The sequence below is a fragment of the Balaenoptera borealis genome, assembly GCF_965194805.1.
Source record: "Balaenoptera borealis genome assembly, chromosome: 16".
NCBI classification, from domain to species: Eukaryota; Metazoa; Chordata; class Mammalia; order Artiodactyla; family Balaenopteridae; genus Balaenoptera; species Balaenoptera borealis.
In genome coordinates this window covers 15,985,327-16,006,263 of record NC_138872.1, presented here as the reverse complement: position 1 = coordinate 16,006,263, position 20,937 = coordinate 15,985,327, and the positions used below count along the sequence as shown (strand labels likewise).

Genomic DNA, 20,937 nt, shown 5'->3' with positions numbered 1-20,937 from the left:
GCCCCAGCCCCATAAGGAGACGTTAACAAAGCTGACGTCCCGGAGCACTCAGATCCTTAAAACTAAGGGCCTTTAGTGTCCCAGTGTCCCAGAGAAGTGCGTCAACACACAGCAGAGCAAGCCACGTTAGAAAAGCCAAAAACTTTAATTTTCAACATGAGCTACATGGTCATGAACACAATGCAACGTGACCCGCTCCAACCCAGGGGCCCAGGAAACCCTCCCTCCCCAAAAGCCTGAGGGGCTCCTGCTCCCAAAGAGGGAAGGGGGGTGAAAGGTGAGTGAGTGGAGAGTGGGCCTGAGGACCAGGGGTCCTGCCTTCCTGCTACCCCCTCAGGAGGCAGTGGTAGAGTGAAAGGGCTCCAGAGGTGATGCCTGAGGCCCCGTGTTCAAGTCTCCACTTTGCCCTCACAGAAGCTATGCGTCAAACGGGCACGGTCAGTGCCTCCCCTTCAGGGTTTGTGAGTCAGATGACCTCATGGACAGAACGTTTCCCGTCCACTCAGAAATGCTGCTATACAGACACAGGGCCTCCCTGAGCCCAAAGGAGTCATTACAGGGCAACGGGGGATGGAGAGGGGCACCCCAGTCCCCTGGGCCTGGCACAGGGCCGCTGCTCAATAAATAAATGCAGGTGGCCTTGCCTGACGCAACAGCCGTGCTCCAAGGGCAGCGGGGCTCAGAGGTACCTCTGAACACTGAGGTGCGCCCGTGAGCTCCTGATATAAGGAGCCGGATGGCGGATCAGCTTGTAAAGTGCGTGACCTCAACTCTCTGCTTCACCCCACGTTGAAGAAAGAGCTCTGAACTGCTGGAGAACTGAGTTCTCATCCAGGCTCAGCCACCAGCTCACAGTGGGACCTTAGCAGGTGCCTCCCCCTCCCAGGGCCTCAGCTTCCTCTTCTGTAAAATGGGGCTGATAACACAAGTGTCCACCGACTGCCCAGAGGCTCTTGTGAGGTTACACGCAAGGTAAAAGCAGTTTGAAAACAAAAGAAGTTTGAAAAGCACTACAGGAAGATCAGCTGTTGTTATATCTGAAGGTCTGGTGAGGATTTCCTTAAGATGAAGTGTACCACAGCCAGCTCACTCCCGCACAGCCCCAGGGAGGAACCAGTGTCTTGCCTCCCTCAGGCTGGTCTCGGAGGGGTTGTGGCCCCTTGGCGGGAGTCCCCACTTAGACATCAAGGCCTGGACCAAATCCTGCACAGCCTCAGTTAGTCAGGCCAGACCCCCAGGAGAGCGAGGTCTCTATGGCAACCCTTTCCTCCAAACCCGGGGCCAGAAAAGTTATTGGCCCATCAAGATGGAACCAAGCAGGGCTGGGTGGCCCAGGGCTTAAAGGTCACAAATATTTATCATGGCAGATGTACCCTGGAGCGACGGTCTTCTGTCCCACAAAGGAGGGACAGTGGAGCCCTCGTTTTGGCTCACTTGCTGAGGGGTCTCATCTTGGGCAAGTCACTTACTGATTCTGAGCCTATTTCCTCCCCTCTCAGATGGGCTACAGTTGGCACTGCCCATCTTTTCAAGGCCCCTGGGAGAAGGACACAGAGAGAAGGGCGGAGGAAATATTGTGGGAAATGGTGGCCCCAGCTGGTCCTGCCCTGGCTCCAGCTCAGCCTCTGGTGGGAGGAGGAGGCCCAGGCTGGGGGTGCCATAAACTCACAGGTGACCCCAGAGGCCTGTGGTCTCTTTGTAAAATGGAAATGATTTCATTTATGGTCCCAAAGCCCCTTTCGCTTTAGTGCGACAGGCAGATTCTGGAGAAGGAAAGTGGAGATGACTCCCTCCCACCGTACCCCTGCATGTGACCTTTGGCCCAGGGATTGAAAAAAGAATTGTCCCCTAGAGACCCCAGCCCCCCAACTCCTAATCCCAACTCCACCCTCTCTGCTCTTCTCCAAATGGGGGAGTTTGAGCTGGCAAAGGATCAGACAGGAGCAGGCATGAAGGTTCCCCAAAGCTAATGATGAGAATAGTCACCCCTCCCCAAACCCCCATCCCTTGGTGAGGACAGACGGTGGTTCCCACGCCCAATGGTCGGGGCCCCTTGGAAGGTGGCCATGTGCTCACAACGATGATACAAAGAAAGAGGGCTCCAGCCCTCACCCCAGCCCACCCCTCCAGGAGGTGAGCTGAGAATTCACAGAACAAACAAGAAAGTCATTGAGGGGGGCCCTCGGTGACCACCCTCTGGGTGTTATTGCTTTGGAGCACGCTCTCTCCCTTTATAAAGGCTGTGCAGACAACCAAGGGCAGGCTCAGGCTGGGGCGCACAGACCACACACCCCCCCCCTCTGGTTGAAACAGCCAGGCTCCGCCCTGTCTTTGAAAAGCTACCCCTGAACTACCAGAGCAGTGACAGCTGGAGAGAGAAGGCGCTCTCCTGGCTCAAAATATTACGAATGGTGAGTAATAAACGAACGGCAGAAAAATCACACTGGTTTAAAAAAAACTCACGGGGGAGGCGCTGATTCTGGGCCTCCAGAGCCCCGCTGCCTCCTGCCCCAGCCTTGGGATTCCAGCCACCACAATCTCAGGAAGGTCTGAAGGCCTCCTGGATCAAAGGGGCACCTCCATCTCCCCTTCCCAGAGCATGGGGGCGCTATACCTCATCCAGAACTTTAAAGGGGGCCCAGGGCTCAAACAGGCTGAGGGGTTCCAGGTGGAAGGAATCACCTGGTCAATAGCCTAGAGGGGGACCGGGAGCAAGGTGGAACTCAACACAGCCGGGCATCCTCAGCGGAAAACCGCCTCCCGATGGAGCCCAGGCCCCTCTGCCAAGGCTCACATCCTCAGGAGTGCTTCCTGAATAAAGTCAGTACCAAGGGTAATAAATCAGAGCATCTGAGTATCATGGGCAGCTCTGGCTACAGCCCTACATGGGGAGGGGGAGGAAGGAGGGGGAGAAGGGGGAGGGGAGGAGGAGGGAGAAGAGGGGAGGAAGAGTGGGGGGCGGGGGGTGGTGAGGGCGGCCTCCCGTGTGAACCAGGCTCCAGATCCAGGCCCAGGCCAGGTCATCGAGGAGGAAAAGGCCGTCTCCTGGAATGCACTCCATCTCCTCTCGCCCCGTCTGGGGACTCTGTAAGGACTCTATGTGAGCTAAGACCAGGCACAGGGCCTGGCACACTAACCCTACCCGGCTAACCAGGACTATGCCCTACACAGCAGGACTGGGTAATGAGGGGGGTATGGGGAGTGGGCGGTTGGGCGCCTCCCAGGGGAGGTGGCAGAAATGTGCTTCTAGAGAGGGGGGCCAGCCTGCGTCCTCCCCAGCATGCAAAAGGGCTTGTAAAGGCCCCAGGGAGGGCCCCAGGCCTGCTCGAGAAGGAATCTCCCAATTCTCACACTCATGCCTCTCCTCACTCTTTCTCTCCTTGAGCCAAGGTCACTGAGGCCGGGGCAGTGGGTTCTGCCCTTAGTACAGGGTGGTTTGTTTAAAAAGACTAAAATTGGGGAGCTCTGTTGCCTCCCCAGACCCTTAGCCTGGAGGCAGAGGGCCAGACAAGATAACCTTTGACCTCATCCAGCAAGGAGGGATTCTCCTACTTGGGAAACCCTCGCCTGGGTACCACCAGTCCCAAGCCCAGCTTTCCTCAGACTCCCTCTCCAATCCCGCATCTCCAAAATTCAGAGACGGTGAGCTCTCTGGAGCTGGGGTTCTCAAAAATCGGGGTCCCACAGCTCCTCTGCTAAAACACAGGCGACAGAGTTCTGTCCAGTCCACTAACGGTTTGCAAACTAGGTTGTTGCAATCCCACAGAGGCAGGTACCCTGGGGATCTGTGCCAGGCCCAGGGCACCCCTCCTGTCCTCTGGTCCCTGAAGGACCCCAAGTCCTAGAGCCACCGTAAGAGGGGCAGGCAGGGGACGGACAGATGGACTCGAACAGGCTGCGGCAAAGCTCCTTCCACGAGCAGGTGGAGGGAGGCCTGAGCTCCTCTTCAAGTCGGGGGCTTGGGGTCCCCCGGAGCTGGCTCCGGATCCTTGCAAAGCTGCCCCATAGGCTTTGGGGCAGGAGTAGCTGCCTGAACCCGGTGCCGCAGGAAAGACACTTGCTGGTAATTGGCACCATGGAGATGGCCGCTGGGTTCTGGACTTGGCTCCGGGCAGCGAGCTTCCAAGGAGGCAAAAAGGGGGAGCGGTCGGACAGTGTCTGGGGCAGGAGGATGGTTTGCTCTGCCACCTCGGTCTTTCCTTTCTCCGGATTGCAGCCACATCCACCAGGTCAAGAACCAGCCAAGTCAAAAGTGCAGCCAATCCCATCGGGAGAGGGAAGGTCTCAGGGGATGGGAGGCAAAGAAGGGGTGAGGAGGGGCCCTGCGGGGGCAGGTCTCCCCGTTCTGCTTCCCCGCTGTGGGGGGAGAACCCCATCCTCCTCTGTTCAATGTGCCCCTGGGCCTGGGGTCCCAGGTCGGGGCTGGGCGGTCTCCAGACCATCTTGGCGAGCCCCTCCCCCTCCCTGGCACTAAGATCGCTCGCCGCAGGGCCCCACGGTGCTCTCAAGGGACAGCTGGGATGCCTGCCGGAGCAGGGGGCCCGTAGCTGGGTCCACCATGGAGGAGGTGGGGAAGAGCTTGTACCAGCCCACGGCCAGGGTGGTCAAGTCCAGCTCCTCCAGCAGTACGCGGGCCACGCCCATGAACTGCTTCCGCTCCATCCGCCCGTAGTTCCCCCACACGATCACCTGCGGGGCAAGAGACACAGTGGTTCAAATCCTGCCAGCGCTACTCACGGGCCCAGAACCAGAACCTGGGGTCACCCCACGCCCCATTCGTCTCCGAGTCCAGGGAATTCTACCGCCTAAAATGGCTCGAGTCCCACCATATTCTCCTGGCTCCAGTGCCACCATTATTGGTCACTGGATGACTGGCTTCCTGCCTCTGGTCTTGCCATTTCTTTCCATCCTCCACACGCCCCATCTCTGAGCCCAAGCCTTGAGGGCTGACCCTACATGATGAGTGTCCTACCTGCCACCCCACCCCCTAAAAGGCCCTCTGCTTCCAGATCCTTGGAAACAAAGTTTTAAAAAGTGGCTAGTAGGACAGCTGCATGTAAATCAATGAAATTAGAACACTCTCTCACACCACAAACAAAAATAACCTCAAAATGGTTTAAAGACCTAAGTGTAAGACATGACACCACAAAACTCCTAGAAAAGAACTTAGGTAAAACATTCTCTGACATAAATCGTAGCGATATTTTCTTAGAGCAGTCTCTCAAGGCAAAAGAAATAAAAGCAAAAATAAACAAATGGGACCTAATCAAACTTAAAAGCTTTTGTACAGCAAAGGAAACCATCAAAAAAACAAAAAGGCAATTTACAGAAATGGCAGAAAATACTTGCAAATGATGTGACCGACAAGGGGTTAATATCCAAAATACACAAACAGCTCAGACAACTCAATATTGAAAAAACAACACAATCAAAAAATGGGCAGAAGACCCAAAGAGACTATTTTTTTTCCAAAGAAGACATACAGATGGCCAATAGGCACATGAAAAGATGCTCAACATCCCTAATTATTAGAAAAATTCAAAACTACAATGAGTTATTACCTTACAGTGGTCAGAATGGCTATCATCAAAAAGTCTACAAATAATAAATGCGGGCTTCCCTGGTGGCGCAGTGGTTAAGAATCCGCCTGCCAATGCAGGGGACACGGGTTCGAGCCCTGGTCCGGGAACATCCCACATGCCGCAGAGCAACTAAGCCCGTGCGCCACAACTACTGAGCCTGAGCTCTAGAGCCCGCAAGCCACAACTACTGAGCCTGCACGACACAACTACTGAAGCCCACACACCTAGAGCCTATGCTCCACAACAAGAGAAGCCACCGCAATGAGGAGCCTGTGCACCGCAACGAAGAGTAGCCCCCGCTCGCCGCAACTAGAGAAAGCCCGCACGCAGCAACGAAGACCCAATGCAGCCAAAAATAAACAAATAAATAAATTATATAAATTATATAAATAATAATAATAATAAATGCTGGAGAGGGTGTGGAGAAAAGGGAACCCTCCTACACTGTTGGTGGGAATGTAAATTGGTGCAGCCACTATGGAGAACAGTACGGAGGTTCCTTAAAAAACTAAAAATAGAGCTACCATATGATCTAGCAATCCCACTCTTGGGTGTATATATCCAGAAAAGATGAAAACTCTAATTTGAAAAGACACATGCACCCCCAATGTTCATAGAAGCTCTATTTATGATGGTCAAGACATGGAAACAACCCAAGTGCCCATCAACAGACAATTGGCTTAAGAAGATGTGTACACACACACACACACACACACACACAATGGAATGTTACTCAGCCATAAAAAAGAATGAAATATTGCCATTTGCAGCAACATGTATGGATCTAGAGAATATTATACTTAGTGAAGTAAATCAAAGACGAATACTGTATGATATCACTCATATGGGGAATCTAAAATATGACACAAATGAACTTATCTACAAAACAGAAATAGACTCACAGACATAGAAAACAAATTTATGGTTACCAAAGGGGAGAGGGAGGGAGGGAGGGATAAATTAGGAGTATGGGATTAACAGATACCAACTACTATATATAAAATAGATAAGCAACAAGAATACTCAATATCATATAATAACCTATAGTAGAATATAATCTGAAAAAAATAACTGAATCACTTTGCTATCCGGTTGAAATTAACGCAATATTGTAAGTCAACTATACTTCAATTTAAAAAAAAAGTGGCTGCTACGTGTATAGTGTACATGCTAGCCTCCTTCCTTTTTTCCAACAGACTCTTTTCTGCAGTGTCTTCCTTATTTCTTGGTCAACCTCCATGAGGTTGGAGGTTGGAGTGGCCAGATGGATGGTCTGTGGCTACAGGACCCTCATTTGCTCTCCGGCACCTCAGTTTCTAACTCTGCCCCTCTCTAAAGGTGGGCTGGCTTATCACTCATAGAGCCTGTTGTCTTAATGCACATGCTTTAGGGTCAGGCACGCGCAGGTTCTAATCCCAGTCCTGGCTGGGTGGTTTTGGGCAAAGTCGTTTAGCCTCACAGAGTCTCAGAGTTCTTGTTTGTAAATGGAATCACCCGCACTCAGCTTACCTGGCAAGCGAGGATCACAGGAGATAATGGATGTGAAAGCTCGCTGTAAGCTGTAAGACGTTCTTCAAGCATGCAGGGTAATATGCAAACAACATGGGCCATTGCTATTGGTTACTGCATGTCAGGAACTGTTCTAAGGCTAAACCAGCCTTAGATTCAACCTTCCCAACAACCCTACAAAAAAGGATTCCAATTTCACAGCTGTTTAAACTGGGGCTCAGGGAGGTTAAATCATTCGTCCGAAGTCACTCAACTAATCAGTCTTCAACACCCCTTAGGCAGCTGATCAGAAGCTCACGTCTGGTGTGTGGATGGGTTTGTTTTCACTGGTGTTATGGACTGAACTGTGTTCCCTCAAATTCATGTTGAAGCCCTAACCCCATAATGTGACTGTATTTGGAGACTGGTCCTTTAAGAAGGAGATTACATTAAAATGAGGCCATTAGGGTGGTTGTGGTTTTAACTGGTGTTGTTATAAGAACAGGAGATTAGGACACACAGCTAGACACCAGGAATGTCTGCATGTAGAAAAAAGACCATGTGAGCACACAGCAAGAAGGGGGCCATCTGCAGCCCAAGGAGGCCTCAGGAAACATAACCTGTGACACCTTGATCTTGGACTTCTAGCCTCCAGAGCTGTAAGAAATACAGTTCTGTTGTTTAAGCCTCCCAGTCTATGGTACTTTGTTATGGCAGCCTTAGCAGACTAATACAACTGGCATTCCTCAATTGCAGTGGGTCTGTCCTGCTCTGACATTAGGCAGAAGGCTCAGTAGCAAGGACCCCATGTCAGATTTGTTTCCCCACTCCCTCCGCATCCCAGATAGGGATGTGCTCTGGAGCTTCTCCAAAGATGCTCAGGCCAAAATGCACAAACCTTTGTCCAGTGGACCAGATGTGGCCCCCAGATGGTCTTCTGGTTGTTTTAAATTGTCTCTGAATGTCTTTAGACCAGAAGGGTTTTTCCAAACTTTTTTGACCGGTATATACAGAAAGACAGACATTTATATCATCACCCAGTAAACACATGGGATTCATAATTGAAGCAAGTGCTCCACCAAATAAGACTTATCTTACTAAGACTTACCTTTCCTAGTCCTATTTCCTATTTCTTTCCTATTTCCTATTCCATTCTATTAAAAAAAATACTTGTTGAGACGCACTAAACTGATTTCACAACTCAGTGATGGGTCTCAACCCACAAGTTGAAGGACTATGCCCTAGATAGGACCTGGGTTTCCCAGTCTGGCAAAAGTCCCACTGTCTTGGTGACTTGTAATACCTTGGCCCTACCCTTGTTTGCTCTGCCTGCCCAGGTTAGGAGCAAGAAATTGAGGTATAAGCTAGAGGTGTCCAAATAGCAGCTCTGAGAGAGCAGGCATATGGCTCCTGCAGGCATCCAACCCGGGCCTTGCCGACCCCATGATGGGCAGCTATTTCTAGCTCCAGGATCCTCCTAAAAGCCAAGGAGCCAAAGACCTCTCTGGATCCTCCAAAGGCTCTCAGTCTATTGCCACTGTGCTCCATGCCAAGCCCCTGGCCTCCAGAGGTTGGTGGTGGTGATGGTGATGGTGATGATGATGGTGATGGTGATGATGATGATGATGATGTTAACGGCAGCCATTTGTACAGCCAAACTTGCAAATACTCTTCTTGCACAAAGCACACATTCCACTCTCACAGTAACATTATCAGTGGGTACTATTAGTATCCGCATTTTACAGATGAAGAAGCTGAGGCTCAGAAAGGAACTTGTTCAAAGTCGCACAGCAAGTTGTGGCGCTCAGATTAACCACAGTGCTCTGCTTCCTCCAGATGAGGCCCTGCAGGGAGCCCCCCACCCCCAAGAAGCACCTCCTTCTCCCTCTGATACTGCAGCCCGCCCCGCCCCCAGGCCCCTCACCTGCAGAACTTTGCCCTGGGGACTCTCGGGAAACAGCAGCACCTGGTTATACAGCGGGTCCAGCGACTTGCGAGCGACTTTGGTCTTCTTCTTGGCAATGCAGATGCCGTTCTCTAGCAGGTAGGCTTTGATGTAGGCCGCTGGGGACAGAGGCCAGCAGGATGAGTTCTAGCCTGAGCCCCAAATGGTGGGCGGAGGGCACAGCAGAGGGACCCGCTGCTGGGGATCAGAGTCCCCCCAGGGGGTCTGCAGAAGAGGCAACAGGAGCAGGTGGGGGTAGGTGGTGGGGTGCAGCCAGGGTTAGCTGGGGCCTACTCGGCCCCCTCGGGTGGTCCTGCCTGCCTCCCCCTTCCTTTGCTCACCCTTTCCCTCTCTCAGTCCCTGGCTTGCCCACCCTTCCCGGGCTTATATATTCGTGGTTGACCCATTCACTCAGATGTCTGCTGAGCACCCACGGTATTCCATGAGCCCTACCAGGCGCTAGGGTAGAACCATAAACAGGAAAGACAGTCCCTGCCCCCCAGGAGCTCAGTCCAGCCGGGAAGGCTGACAAGGTCAACGGACAATTTCAACTGGGTCTCCAGAAAAAATCCTAAATCATCAGTTACACAAGAGTCACTTGCTTTGGGACTGAGGGATCCCCCAGAGCTGGACCCAATTTTCTCTCTTCTAGACCCAGACAGCCCTCAGGGCATCCCCCTGACCTCCACCCCCCACCCTGCAGACGGGAGGGCAGCCTCCACACCTGGCAGTGTCTTGGAGCCTGGCTTGGCCGTCAGTCCCCGAGCCTGGATGATGTCCACTTCGAGCTGACCGTTCCGCTCCTGCAAGCCGATCTCCACATCCCCTGCAGAAGGCCCCAAGAGCTGAGACTGGGAAGTGGCTTGGAAGCTCCATCAAGGACTCAGCTCCTTCTCTCCGCTGAGGGATGAAATCCCTTCCCCCTGCTCCCAGCCCCGAACAAGACCAGAACCAACTCCCACACCAAGCGCCCGGGCTCTGCGGAGCGCCTGGCAGGTAGGAACTGCGCTCCAGGCTGGGTGCTCAGCAGATGGAGCCAAGGCAGAGGGGAAGGAGGGAGAGACACGGGGCTTCTGGTGGGGACCCCCCCAACATTTGGAACAGGTCTTGGGACACTCACCCATCGGCGTGGTGGCCAGGGTCTGGCGGCCCACAAACTGTGCTGGCCCCATGCTGCCCAGGAAGTCACTGAACTGGGCGTCCGATGCCAGGCAAACTCCCCCATAGTTAAGGCTGCAAGAAGAAAGAATGAGACAAAAGCAGACGTTCCCAGGGGCTGACTGAGGACTCTGATGACTCAGGCAATCAGCTCCAGAATGGCCCTCATTCCACAGCGATTCTGTCCACATCCATCACCCAGCCTCAGGCAGACCGCTGTCCTATCTCTGCCTCCGTTCTACTTTAATGGCCCTAAAATCTCAGCTCTGACTCCAAAATTCCAGGGCTTAGCTTGTGTCCTGTACCTTTCCCTGTCCTACCTCTCCTCGCCGAGCCTCAGGTTCCCCCTCCATGAAATGGGTATGGTGACACCTGCCTCTCTGGGTGGCTGTAGGACTCACGGGAGATGATGTTTGTCAATGCCTGGCTCTATGGGTGAGAGCTGCGACACTCAAGTGTGGTCCAGAGACCAGCAGCATCACCCGGGAGCTAATTAGAAAGGGAATTGAGGCCCACTCCACTCCCCAGCTGCTGAATCAGCAACTGGCTTTTAACACAAGCCCCAGAAGACTTGTTTGCACTGGACAGTTTGAGATGCACGGCGCCAGTGGCTCAGCCTCCGAGGTTCCACTTGTTCTTGCCATAGAGCTGCCCAACGTCCACTCGCCTTCCTTTGGGAACAAGACCTCAAATCTCCTTTGGGGAGCCCCTTCCCCCAAGGCATTGATTCCCATGGAGCAGAGCAGACCTGGTTCCAGAGGCTGGCGTAGGCTCAGCCTAGCCAATCAAGCCGTTCCTTCCTTAGCCAGTGACTGGCTCAGAGTTGGGCGTGTGGCCCAATGCAGCTCACAAGAATCTGCCCGGGAAGATTTCTTTGAACTGTAGGAAGTGAGAAGCTCTCTCTTCCCATCAGATTTGAACCTGAGACAGAAAACTGGAGCCTCTGGCAGCTCTCTTGCTGCCGTCTGGAGCCCATGAAGGAAAATATCACACAGGTGGCACTGCGTGACCTCCTGGATCAAACTCTGCCTGAAGCAAGAGATACTTCTTCTTTTTTTTTTTTTTTTTAGTTACATAAGTCAACAACAACAACAATTATTATATTATTTTGCTGAAACCAATTTTAGTTTTTTCTTTCCCATCTCCTAGGTCTGTTGTATTTAATGAGATCAGGTGCTAAGTACCATGCCTGATGTGCCCCTATTACCTTTAGGAGCAAAGCATTCTCATAGGAACCTTGCCACAAACAAAGGAGGTTGGTTTTGTTTTGTTTTGTTTTGACTTTATCAGCATTATTCAGATGAGGAAGCAGGTTCAGGCTAACCTAAAGCCAGAACTCACAGGGCAGAGTCAGCACTTGGATACCACACTTCTAAGGCCAACCTCAGGTGACTTTCCACCTGGGCATGTTCCAAGAGTAACAGCTAACTTTTAATAAGCACGTACTGTGCGCTGGGTTTCACGGCAGCAGCCAGGGCCTCTTTGAACAGGAAGGGGAGCCTGCCTTGGGCCTCAAGGGCACTGCACACTTTGTTCCCCAGCCTGAGAGCAGCTGCCACCCTGCCCCCAGCTCCCTTCTCAGGGAACCTGCTGGGCTCTCGGCCTTGAAGGAGCAGGAGGAGCATCCAAGGGAGGTGGGGGTCTATGGTTCCACTCCGAGGGTGCCCCCTTCTGCTTCCAAACCACTCTGCTAGTCTACCTTTTCCCCAGTTCTTCAGAGAGAACAATTCACTCACGGTCTTCTCTGCCTGTACCCAGCTCTTCACACCCTAGACATGCTCCTTGGTGCTTGAACCACAGCTGTCTGCCTTTACACCTCATTGCTAATTCACAAAACCTCACAGTTGGCAAAGGATATACCTGCTGGCTCTGCAAACAGTTACAGGAAGGTGTCCTCCAACCCAGCAGACTCCCTATTTCATAGATTGGAAGACTGAGGCCAGGAGTGAGAAAGACACCTGTCCGAGGGCTATATGATGGCAGTGCCTGCTACTATACGAGGCCACTGCCCAATTCATGTCACCCAAGACTACTTGACCTTTATGTATAAAATTCCAAGCAAGCTGGGGGAAGAAACAAGAGAAGACTCCATGCACAAACACCTTACCATTCTGCTGAGCAAACAAACATATTGCCCCCAAAGAAACAACTAAAAAAGACTACTGTCTTCTTATGAGGCACAACCAGTCCTCTACCCGCCCACCTTGGGTTGTGGGAGCCCAGGGGTCATCAGAAGAGAGGAATCACTGCTGGCTGCAGTGGCCCAGAATGGACCAGGAGAGGAGAATTTGAACTGGGGGTCAATGGATACACAGGGTCCAGCAACAAGGGGAGAGGAAGGAAGGTCACCTCCCACATACTATCTTCTCTCTATCCTGACCAGAGTCACCAGCAGAGGGTCCTGAGGTCCTCAGGATGGTGAAAGCACAAGAGTAAAGGAGCTTAGTGAGGAGCAGGAGAGAGTAAGTACTTCTCTCTCGCCCAGGAGGGTGACTGAGACAAGGCAGGGGCAAGAGAGTCTAGTTCAGGACCTTGGAGAAGGTCTATGTTGCAGGTGTATACAATGTCACAGAATACAGGAAAGGACAGAGGTCCAGGAAGAAAAGAGGGAAATCAACTGTTTTAGGCTTTTGGACATTGAGGAGAAAAGGACTGTATTTAGCCACGGATGATTTATAATAGTAAAAATGGAAACAATCTAAATATCTGACAGTAGAGGAATTATAAACACGTATTGGATTAAAAAAAAAAAAAAAAAAAAGACAAGAATAAAGGAGCCTGGCTGGGTGCAATGACCAGAAACACCTGCACTGAAGTCTGCATGAGCAAAATACAAATGTCTGTATTAAGTCATTGTCATTAAGCCATAAGTCATTGATTTAAGAGGCTAGTTACAGCAACTGGTTTGACTAATGAATGCAGTGACCCTGTGCCCTGGCCAGAGCTGATGGACCCAGGGTCAGACAGCTGACCCAAGCTCAGTCAAGCAAAGGCTCTCTCTGGGAAATGAAAGAGAAGCCCGGAGACCAGCAGTCACGAGAACTGAGCCGTGTGAATGGCCTGTCCTCGAAAAGAGCCCCAAACTACTAGCCACCCAGTCCTGTCCACCGGTTCTTTCCTCAAGCGCATGAGATGTCCCAGAATCATTCCAACAGATTCTGCTTTGACTTACGTTATTGGCAGTCAATGGAAGGATAATAATTTGAGATTTTAGCCTGAGTACTTTTTCATTTTCATGATTTCCTACTACCTGCTGCCACCCTTTCCCCATTCAGGCAGGAGTCACGGTATCCTAGGTCTACTGCCTCAGAGAAGGGATGACCCGGTAGGATGCAGAGAACAAGACAGTCAGATTCTTAGCTTTTGAGTTTCAAATCTAAGAAGCAGCAGTCTTGTAAGGAGAGGTGCAAAACCTGGCTGTCCTGCCCGTGAGTAAACAAACCAACCCCAAATCCCCGGTCTGGGAGAGCAGAGGGAGTCAGGCAGGGAGGGAAGAGAACGGAGGAAGGTCTGGGTCCCCAGGCTGGGCTGGTGGTGCTAAGGGATGATGGGAAACTCCACAGAGGTTTGGGGATTCTGAAAGCAGAGGGGACTCGTGCCCATCCTTCTTATTGGGTGGAGTTGAGAAAAGGGCGCCATGCTTTGCAGAAATGTTGTCTAGTGTCCTGTCAAATGACTCTGGAGCATCTCTGAGGCTCTGTGTGTCCCTCCACGCCCTGGAGAGGAGCATATGTTCCCACTGCACCTGAGAGAGGACCAAACTAAGATATGGCAGAGTAGTACTGGAACCCAGGCAGTCAGGCGTCAGAATCTATTATCTCTACAATTATGCAACGGTGTTATAGAGAAAGTATGGAAAAAATAACTTAATTACCTGGGGACAGAAATGGATACCCGCTATTCTTGCAAACCCAAAGAACCTGAATTAACAGCACGAAAGCTAAGACCTAGACTCGCTCACAGCTGGTGACCTGGCCTTTCCTCCACGCCCGTTTCTCTTCCACCCCAGCCTCCTGAGGGTCCGGAATCCATTCTCTTAGGAGGGTCTGGGCTCTAAAAGCTCGAGAAATAGCAGTACCTCGTGGGATCTAAGGCACTGAAAGGGCCCAGCCCCCCAAGGCAGAGCAAGGCCTTCTGCAGCCTGAAACGGAAAGTTTCCTCCAACATCGTCCTTGTCTGCCTCAGTTCCTGGTGGGATTGTGAGCAGACAATGGGGACCTGGCAGGCCTGGTAACTAGCGGTAATTGTTTATAATATCTGGGCGGCCTGATTTCCCATCCCAGGGTGCCTCGCTGGCTGCCAAGGAACCAGGCTGACGCCCCAGAAACCTTGAACGGATTGTCCCATCCTCCATGGGGCTGGAGGGAGGAAGAATAAAGTGGAGGTAGGTCCCTGCTGGCCAGGGGACCAACTACATCAGAGACCCCGCTCCACCTTGGGGACTTCCCTGGAGAAGGACGGAAGGCAGAGGATACAAAGTCAGAGCTGATCCTACTCCTCGCTGGCCAAGTGCCTGCTGTGTGACCTCTGGCCAGCTGCTGGAGGCTCTGCACTTGAATCTTCTTACCTGCAAACAAGCCCACACCTATCCTAGAGACACAGTGCAGCCCTTCCACTGCTGGGTGCCTGTGCTGAACCAGTTTTAAATGTTTTGAAAATCTCTGCTTATAGGATCCATTCCCAAAGGGGTAGGAAAGAGGGTGCTGAATCGGTAAATGCCACATACTTGCTGCTACTTAGACCATGCCTCGTTCAGCAGGAACTCAATAGATGTTTACTGCCAAACCCTTGGGCTGTCCCCAGACTGGGAAAATATACTGGTTGAGACTGAACTCGACATAATACAGACCTTGGGTTCCAGGGCTGTGCAACCTGAGGTAAGTTTGGTAATCTCTCTGAGCTGCATGTATAAAATGGAAATAAATTATAGTCACCTGGCTGAGCTGTTGGGGAGAGTCAACAGGATGACGCAGGCAAGGTGCTTAGCAAAGGGCCTAACACACAGCACGTGCTGAATGAATAAAGGATTGAGACGCTGTGGCTAGCGGGTCCCTGCTGCCTGGCCTGCAAGAGCCTCTTCTCCCTCTCTGTGGTGTTTTCACGGCACTTCCAATTCCAGACCTGTTAGGAAGTGCAGCATCTGGATGCCTGAGACAAAGCCCAGGTCATCTGGGGCGGGGTGGGAGGGGCAGCAGGGTGGCTACAGCAGCTGATTCTTCCAAGGGACACGTGCCACCAGGCAGAGGCAGAGACCTGAAACAGGATTAAAACCTCTGTTCTGCTGGCCTCTTATTTTGTGTTATTGGTGAAATTAGATTTCCTGCCTTTCAAATCCTGTTAGTTTTGTTTGTGGAGCTGAAACCCATTTGTCTTTTATTATTAACCTTTGAGCTCAGTTTGGCCTCTGGTTTTCCCATGTTCTCAACGGTTAAAGAAATAATTGGGTTATTCGGGGGTTTTGACTTCTACTCTCTTTTCCAGATGGATCGCCTGTCTCAACTCATCAGAAATTAAAAGGCGGCCCAGCCCTCGTGGTGAGTATGGGTTATGCGGTTCTGAAAGGTTCACGGGCTCTCTGTCCATCCATTCACCACCTGCCCCTACATGTCCATCGCCTATCCATCCACCCTCCCACAGCCTCGCTGAGCCTGTAATACAGTCGGTCCTGCTGTAACGCAAAACATACATTCCTAAAAACCACAGTGCAGTGCAAAGTCCTGCAGTCAAACACAGAGCTTATGGGGAAAATATGGTTAGGGGCACAACACCCAAAAAGTGTATCAAAAAAAAAAAAAGGACAGGGACGTAATAAAAAAGGTGGCACAGTCTTATACCTGTAAGATGGTTAAGAAACGCATAGATACTACAATAAATATGGTGCTTTACCTTGAAGACAGCCTGACGCTTGCTCTTGGAAATGAGTGTCAGCAGGTCTGCAGTGTGAGTTACTGCAAAGTGGTGACAGAGGGCTGCCTGAAACGGACGGGTGGGAAGCTGTAACGCCAGGTGTGTGTGTGTGGCGGGGGGGGGCTGAGGGAGGAGGAAGCAAGGAGTATGTTTTGTGCATTCCTAAATGGGTGCAGTTTCCCGAGTTCACCTCGTGTTTCTCGTGGATGAAATCACACCTGAGCAAAGGCGAAATTTATATCGTGCTCAAATTATTCCAGAATACTTCAATCGCGTTGGAACAAATTTGTGTTTTCAAAACACGCACTGCAGCAGAATTGACTGTATGCCAGGATACACAGCTTCACACAATCCTGACTCCAGCTTCTCAAGTATTCAAGACATTCCCAAACCTACCCCTCCCCCAACCCCGGGCCACGAGAGCGTAGCTCCTAGGCATGAAGCCAGGGATTTATTTTTTATTGATCAAAAGCTTGCCATGAGCCAAGCACTGATAGTACTAAGTTATCCATATTAACTCATTTAAACCTCATTTAACAATGCTGTGCAAGCTAGGTACTTATTATTAATACCCACTTTCCAGAAGGGGAAACCAAGGCACAGAAAAGTTAAGTAACCCGACCAAGATCACGCCGCTGCTAAGTGGCAGACCTGAGATTTGAACCTGGGAGTCTGGTTCCGGGGTTCATCTACTCTGCCTCTCTGCTACACTGTCTCTGTGTCCCGAGGGGACCTTAGCCTTGCCCAGGGCAGAGCACAGGGATTTGCAGTCCACGCTTTGGGGTCAGGCAGGCCTGGATCTGAATCCTGATTCCCCCCACTCACTGGTTGTAGAGACACATTCTTCACCACTCAGAGCCTGGGTTTCCTTTTCGGTGAAGTAGGAATGAACAATGATAGGCCACCCTTGGTGCTGCTGTAAGTATTCAATGAGATGAATGCCTTAGAACAGAATTTGGTGCAGTCAAGTGCTCAACAAATACTGGTGCTTATAAAACAGAAGCAAACAAATCCCCATCTCCTAGCCCATGGCCACATCTGTCCTGCTTGTCCTTCAGGCACGATGACTGCTAAGTAGCAGAGGTGGGAAAGGGAAAGGGGGTTCTGACCACCCACCCATCCTCCTGCGCCTTTGGTGATGACTGAAGCAGCCTTGACAGCAAGCCACCCTGAGGCCGGGTGCAGTGGCCCTGCCATCGGCTCACACTCTGCTCTCCAGAGCTGTGGGCACCGTGACCCAGACACCCGGGGCGCAGGGTGCTGATGACCCAGACCCCACAGGACAACCAGGGGCGGAGGGGAGGAGGAGGAGGGACACCAGCAGCCAGCCTGGAGAGCTTCGCGTTTACGGGGAGGATGCTGAGACCCTGGGTCTGTGATGAAGGAGGCTGGGGAGGGGCGGGGAGGAGAGGCAAGTGTGTGTATGTACTTCTGCACGTAGTCTCCACCTATTACTCATCCAAATTTGTGGGGCATCTCCTGTGGGCCAGGCCCTGTGCTGAGCAGGCACCAAACTCAGTGTCTAGTAGGACAGACAAGACACACATGTGACAAGTAAGACAGACTGCTGGGTGCTGTGGTGGGGGAAGAACAGGCTGTGGAAGCTGCTGATGCAGCCAGAGGAATGGCAGACCTGAGCCGTTCCACTTCCCCTGCCCACTCCCAGGACAGACATTGCCAAACAACCTCAACGCTCCTGCCAGGCCCGGACCGCACTTCAGAATCCTTCTCAACACAGCACTCCAGGAAGCCACTATCAATTAGCTGAAGTTGGCACATGAGATATAGCTTATGTTCTTAGCTGAGATCTGGAGGAAGAATGAGTCAGAGGGTAAAGAGGGAGCAGGGGTAGGAAAGGGAGTGCCAGGTAGAGGGAGCAATGTATGCAAAGATCTGGAGGTGAGACGGAGGGGAGTGTAAGAGGTTCAGTGGTGGAGCAGGGGGCACACAGCTGCGGACTGGGGGAAGCTGACAGAATCCAGAGGAAATAAGTGCTGAGTGACAGACTGTGCAGTTTAGACCAAAAAGGAGACTTGCAGGTATCCAGGCAAGAGTGATGAGTGGCCTCACGGCTGGGGGAGGGGAGGGGAGTGGATGGAGTCAAAGACAACTAGGAGTGAAATGGTAGAGCCCAATCATGGACTGGATACGGAGTGCGAGAGAGCAGGAGGTGTCTGGGAGAGTCGTCTGGTTCGGGCAGCTGGGAGATGGTGGCGCTGTGCACTCAGAAAGCACAGCAGACGCTGCTGCTGTCCCCCACATCCCCTGATCCTCACCATGTCCGTGCTCAGTGACTTCTAACTGTTGGCACCCTCACTCCTCTGGCCATGTTTCTCTGGCCCCCAAGAAATTTCTCTGGTCTCCAGGGCCCTCGTTGCCACAGGAAGGGCAGGAGAGTTAAACGTGAACATCCATCAACCAGTAATCGATGAGAGTGGGAGTATAAATACCCCAGCTCCCTGGCCTCCCAGGAAATGACTCTCAGGCACCTGTTCCACACTGACTCCTAGAGTCCCCATCAGGATTAAGCTCCGGATGCCCACAGTGGCAGCTGGCTTCTCAACACACATGTTATTGGATGCCTCCCCTGCCCTATCTCCCTTATGGGCCCCTCCACCATGGTTTTCCAGAATCACCTTCCAAGTAAACTGCTTGCACTCAAATCCATGTCTTGGGTCTGGTTCTGGGGAACCCAAACTGAAGCAGATGGTCACCAGGGAGTATCTCAGGATTGATGAGGGGTCTGGGGAGGTACTCATGGTCCTTTCTCAGGGGGCTTGAATCCTTGCCCTTTATCTAGGGGAGACGGGCCTGCTTGGGGCAGGGGTGGGAGTGGGAGCTTGGATGGTTGCCCAACCCATAACTGTTCCCTTCCATCCTTAACATACAGAACCAAATTTTCAATCAGGCAGAAAGGGGCATTGGAAAAGAAAACCCCTCCCCAGTCCCAGGGGATAAACCAGGATCGGTCCACCATGCTGAGGCCTGCGGAGGGAAAAGACAGACTCGTTGAGCCACCAAACCATCCTGGAAGCATCCACCTCCAGAAATCTTGACAGACGCAGCCATTAAAGGAGGGAAAGAGTCGAGTAGAATGGTTAAGGGCAGACTCCAAATGCTAGATTTGAATCCCCAAAATTGAAGTCACTTACTGGCTGTGTGACCTTGGGCAAATTAATTAACCTCTTTTGGCTTTCATTTCCTCACCTGTAACATGAGGATATTAACAGTTCCAGGGTTATCAGGTTATTGGGAGAATTAAATGAGTCAATACGTGTAAAAACACTTAGCACAGTGCCCGCATGTAGCAAGTGCTCTGTATAGTGTTAGCTCTAGAACATTACTACCGTTAAGCCAGAGCGTCTCAACCTTAACCCACGAACCACCTGGGGATCTTGTTAGAAGCCTGAGATGAAGCCAAAGCAATCTTGAAAAAAAAAAAAAAACACAGAGTTGGAGGAATCAGACTCCCTGACCTCAGACTATACTACAAAGCTACAATAATCAAGACTATATGGTACTGGCACAAAAACCGAAATATATATCAATGGAACAGGATAGAAAGCCCTGAGATAAACCCACGCACCTGTGGTCAACTAATCTAGGACAAAGGAGGCATGGATATACAATGGAGAAAAGACAGTCTCTTCAATAAGTGATGCTGGGAAAACTGGACAGCTACACGTAAAAGAATGAAATTAGAACACTTCCTAACACCATACACAAAAATAAACTCAAAATGGATTACAGACCTAAATGTAAGACTGGACACTATAAAGCTCTTAGAGGAAAACATAGGAAGAACACTCTTCGACATAAATCACAGCAAGATCTTTTATGACCCACCTCCTAGAGTAATGGAAATAAAAACAAAAATAAACAAATGGGACCTAATGAAACTTAAAAGCTTTTGCACAGCAAAGGAAACTATAAACAAGACAAAAAGACAACCCTCAGAATGGGAGAAAACATTTGCAAATGAATCAACGGACAAAGGATTAATCTCCAAAATATATAAACAGCTCATGCAGCTCAATATCAAAAAAACAAACAACCCAATCCAAAAATGGGCAGAAGACCTAAATAGACATTTCTCCAAAGAAGACATACAGATGGCCAAGAGGCACATGAAAAGATGCTCAACATCACTAATTATTAGAGAAATGCAAATCAAAACTACAATGAGGTATCACCTCACACCAGTTAGAATGGGCATCATCAGAAAATCTACAAACAATAAATGCTGGAGAGGGTGTGGAGAAAAGGGAACCCTCTCGCACTGTTGGTGGGAATGTAAACTGATACAGCCACTATGGAGAACAGTATGGAGGTTCCTTAAAAAACTAAAAACAGAATTACCATATGACCCAGCGATCCCACTACTGGGCATATACCCAGAGAAAACCATAATTCAAAAAGACACATGCACCCCAATGTTCATTGCAGCACTATTTACAATAGCAAGGTCATGGAAGCAACCTAAATGCCCATCGAAAGACAAATGGATAAAGAAGATGTGGTACATGTATACAATGCAATATTACTCAGCCATAAAAAGGAACAAAACTGGGTCATTTGTAGCGACATGAATGGACCTAGAGACTGTCATACAGAGTGAAGTAAGTCAGAAAGAGAAAAATAAATATCGTATATTAAGGCATATATGTGGAATCTAGAAAAATAGTACAGATGAACCGGTTTGCAGGGCAGAAATAGAGACACAGATGTAGAGAACAAATGTATGGACACCAAGAGGGTAAAGTGGGGTGGGGGATGAATTGGGAGATTGGGATTGACATATATATATACTAATATGTATAAAATAGGTAACTAGTAAGAACCTGCTGTACAGCACAG

At 50.8% G+C, this 20,937-nt stretch overlaps 1 protein-coding gene across 6 annotated transcripts in view; it reads right to left on the bottom strand.

Moving 5' to 3' along the window:
- RIMS4 (regulating synaptic membrane exocytosis 4) overlaps positions 1-20,937 on the bottom strand; it is a 143,695-nt gene that overhangs the window by 78,160 nt on the left and 44,598 nt on the right. For 3 of the 6 annotated variants that reach the window (XM_082361806.1, XM_082361810.1, XM_082361811.1), the window contains exons 3-6: positions 10,136-10,248; positions 9,740-9,841; positions 8,995-9,134; positions 127-4,689 (exon numbers count right to left, since the gene is read on the bottom strand). In XM_082361806.1, coding sequence (XP_082217932.1) covers positions 4,471-4,689; positions 8,995-9,134; positions 9,740-9,841; positions 10,136-10,248 — 574 coding nt within the window. In that variant the 3' untranslated portion in view covers positions 127-4,470. Of the gene's footprint in view, positions 1-126; positions 4,690-8,994; positions 9,135-9,739; positions 9,842-10,135; positions 10,249-20,937 lie in introns of those variants that run through there. The other 3 variants (XM_082361809.1, XM_082361808.1, XM_082361807.1) reach the window with 2 other exon arrangements.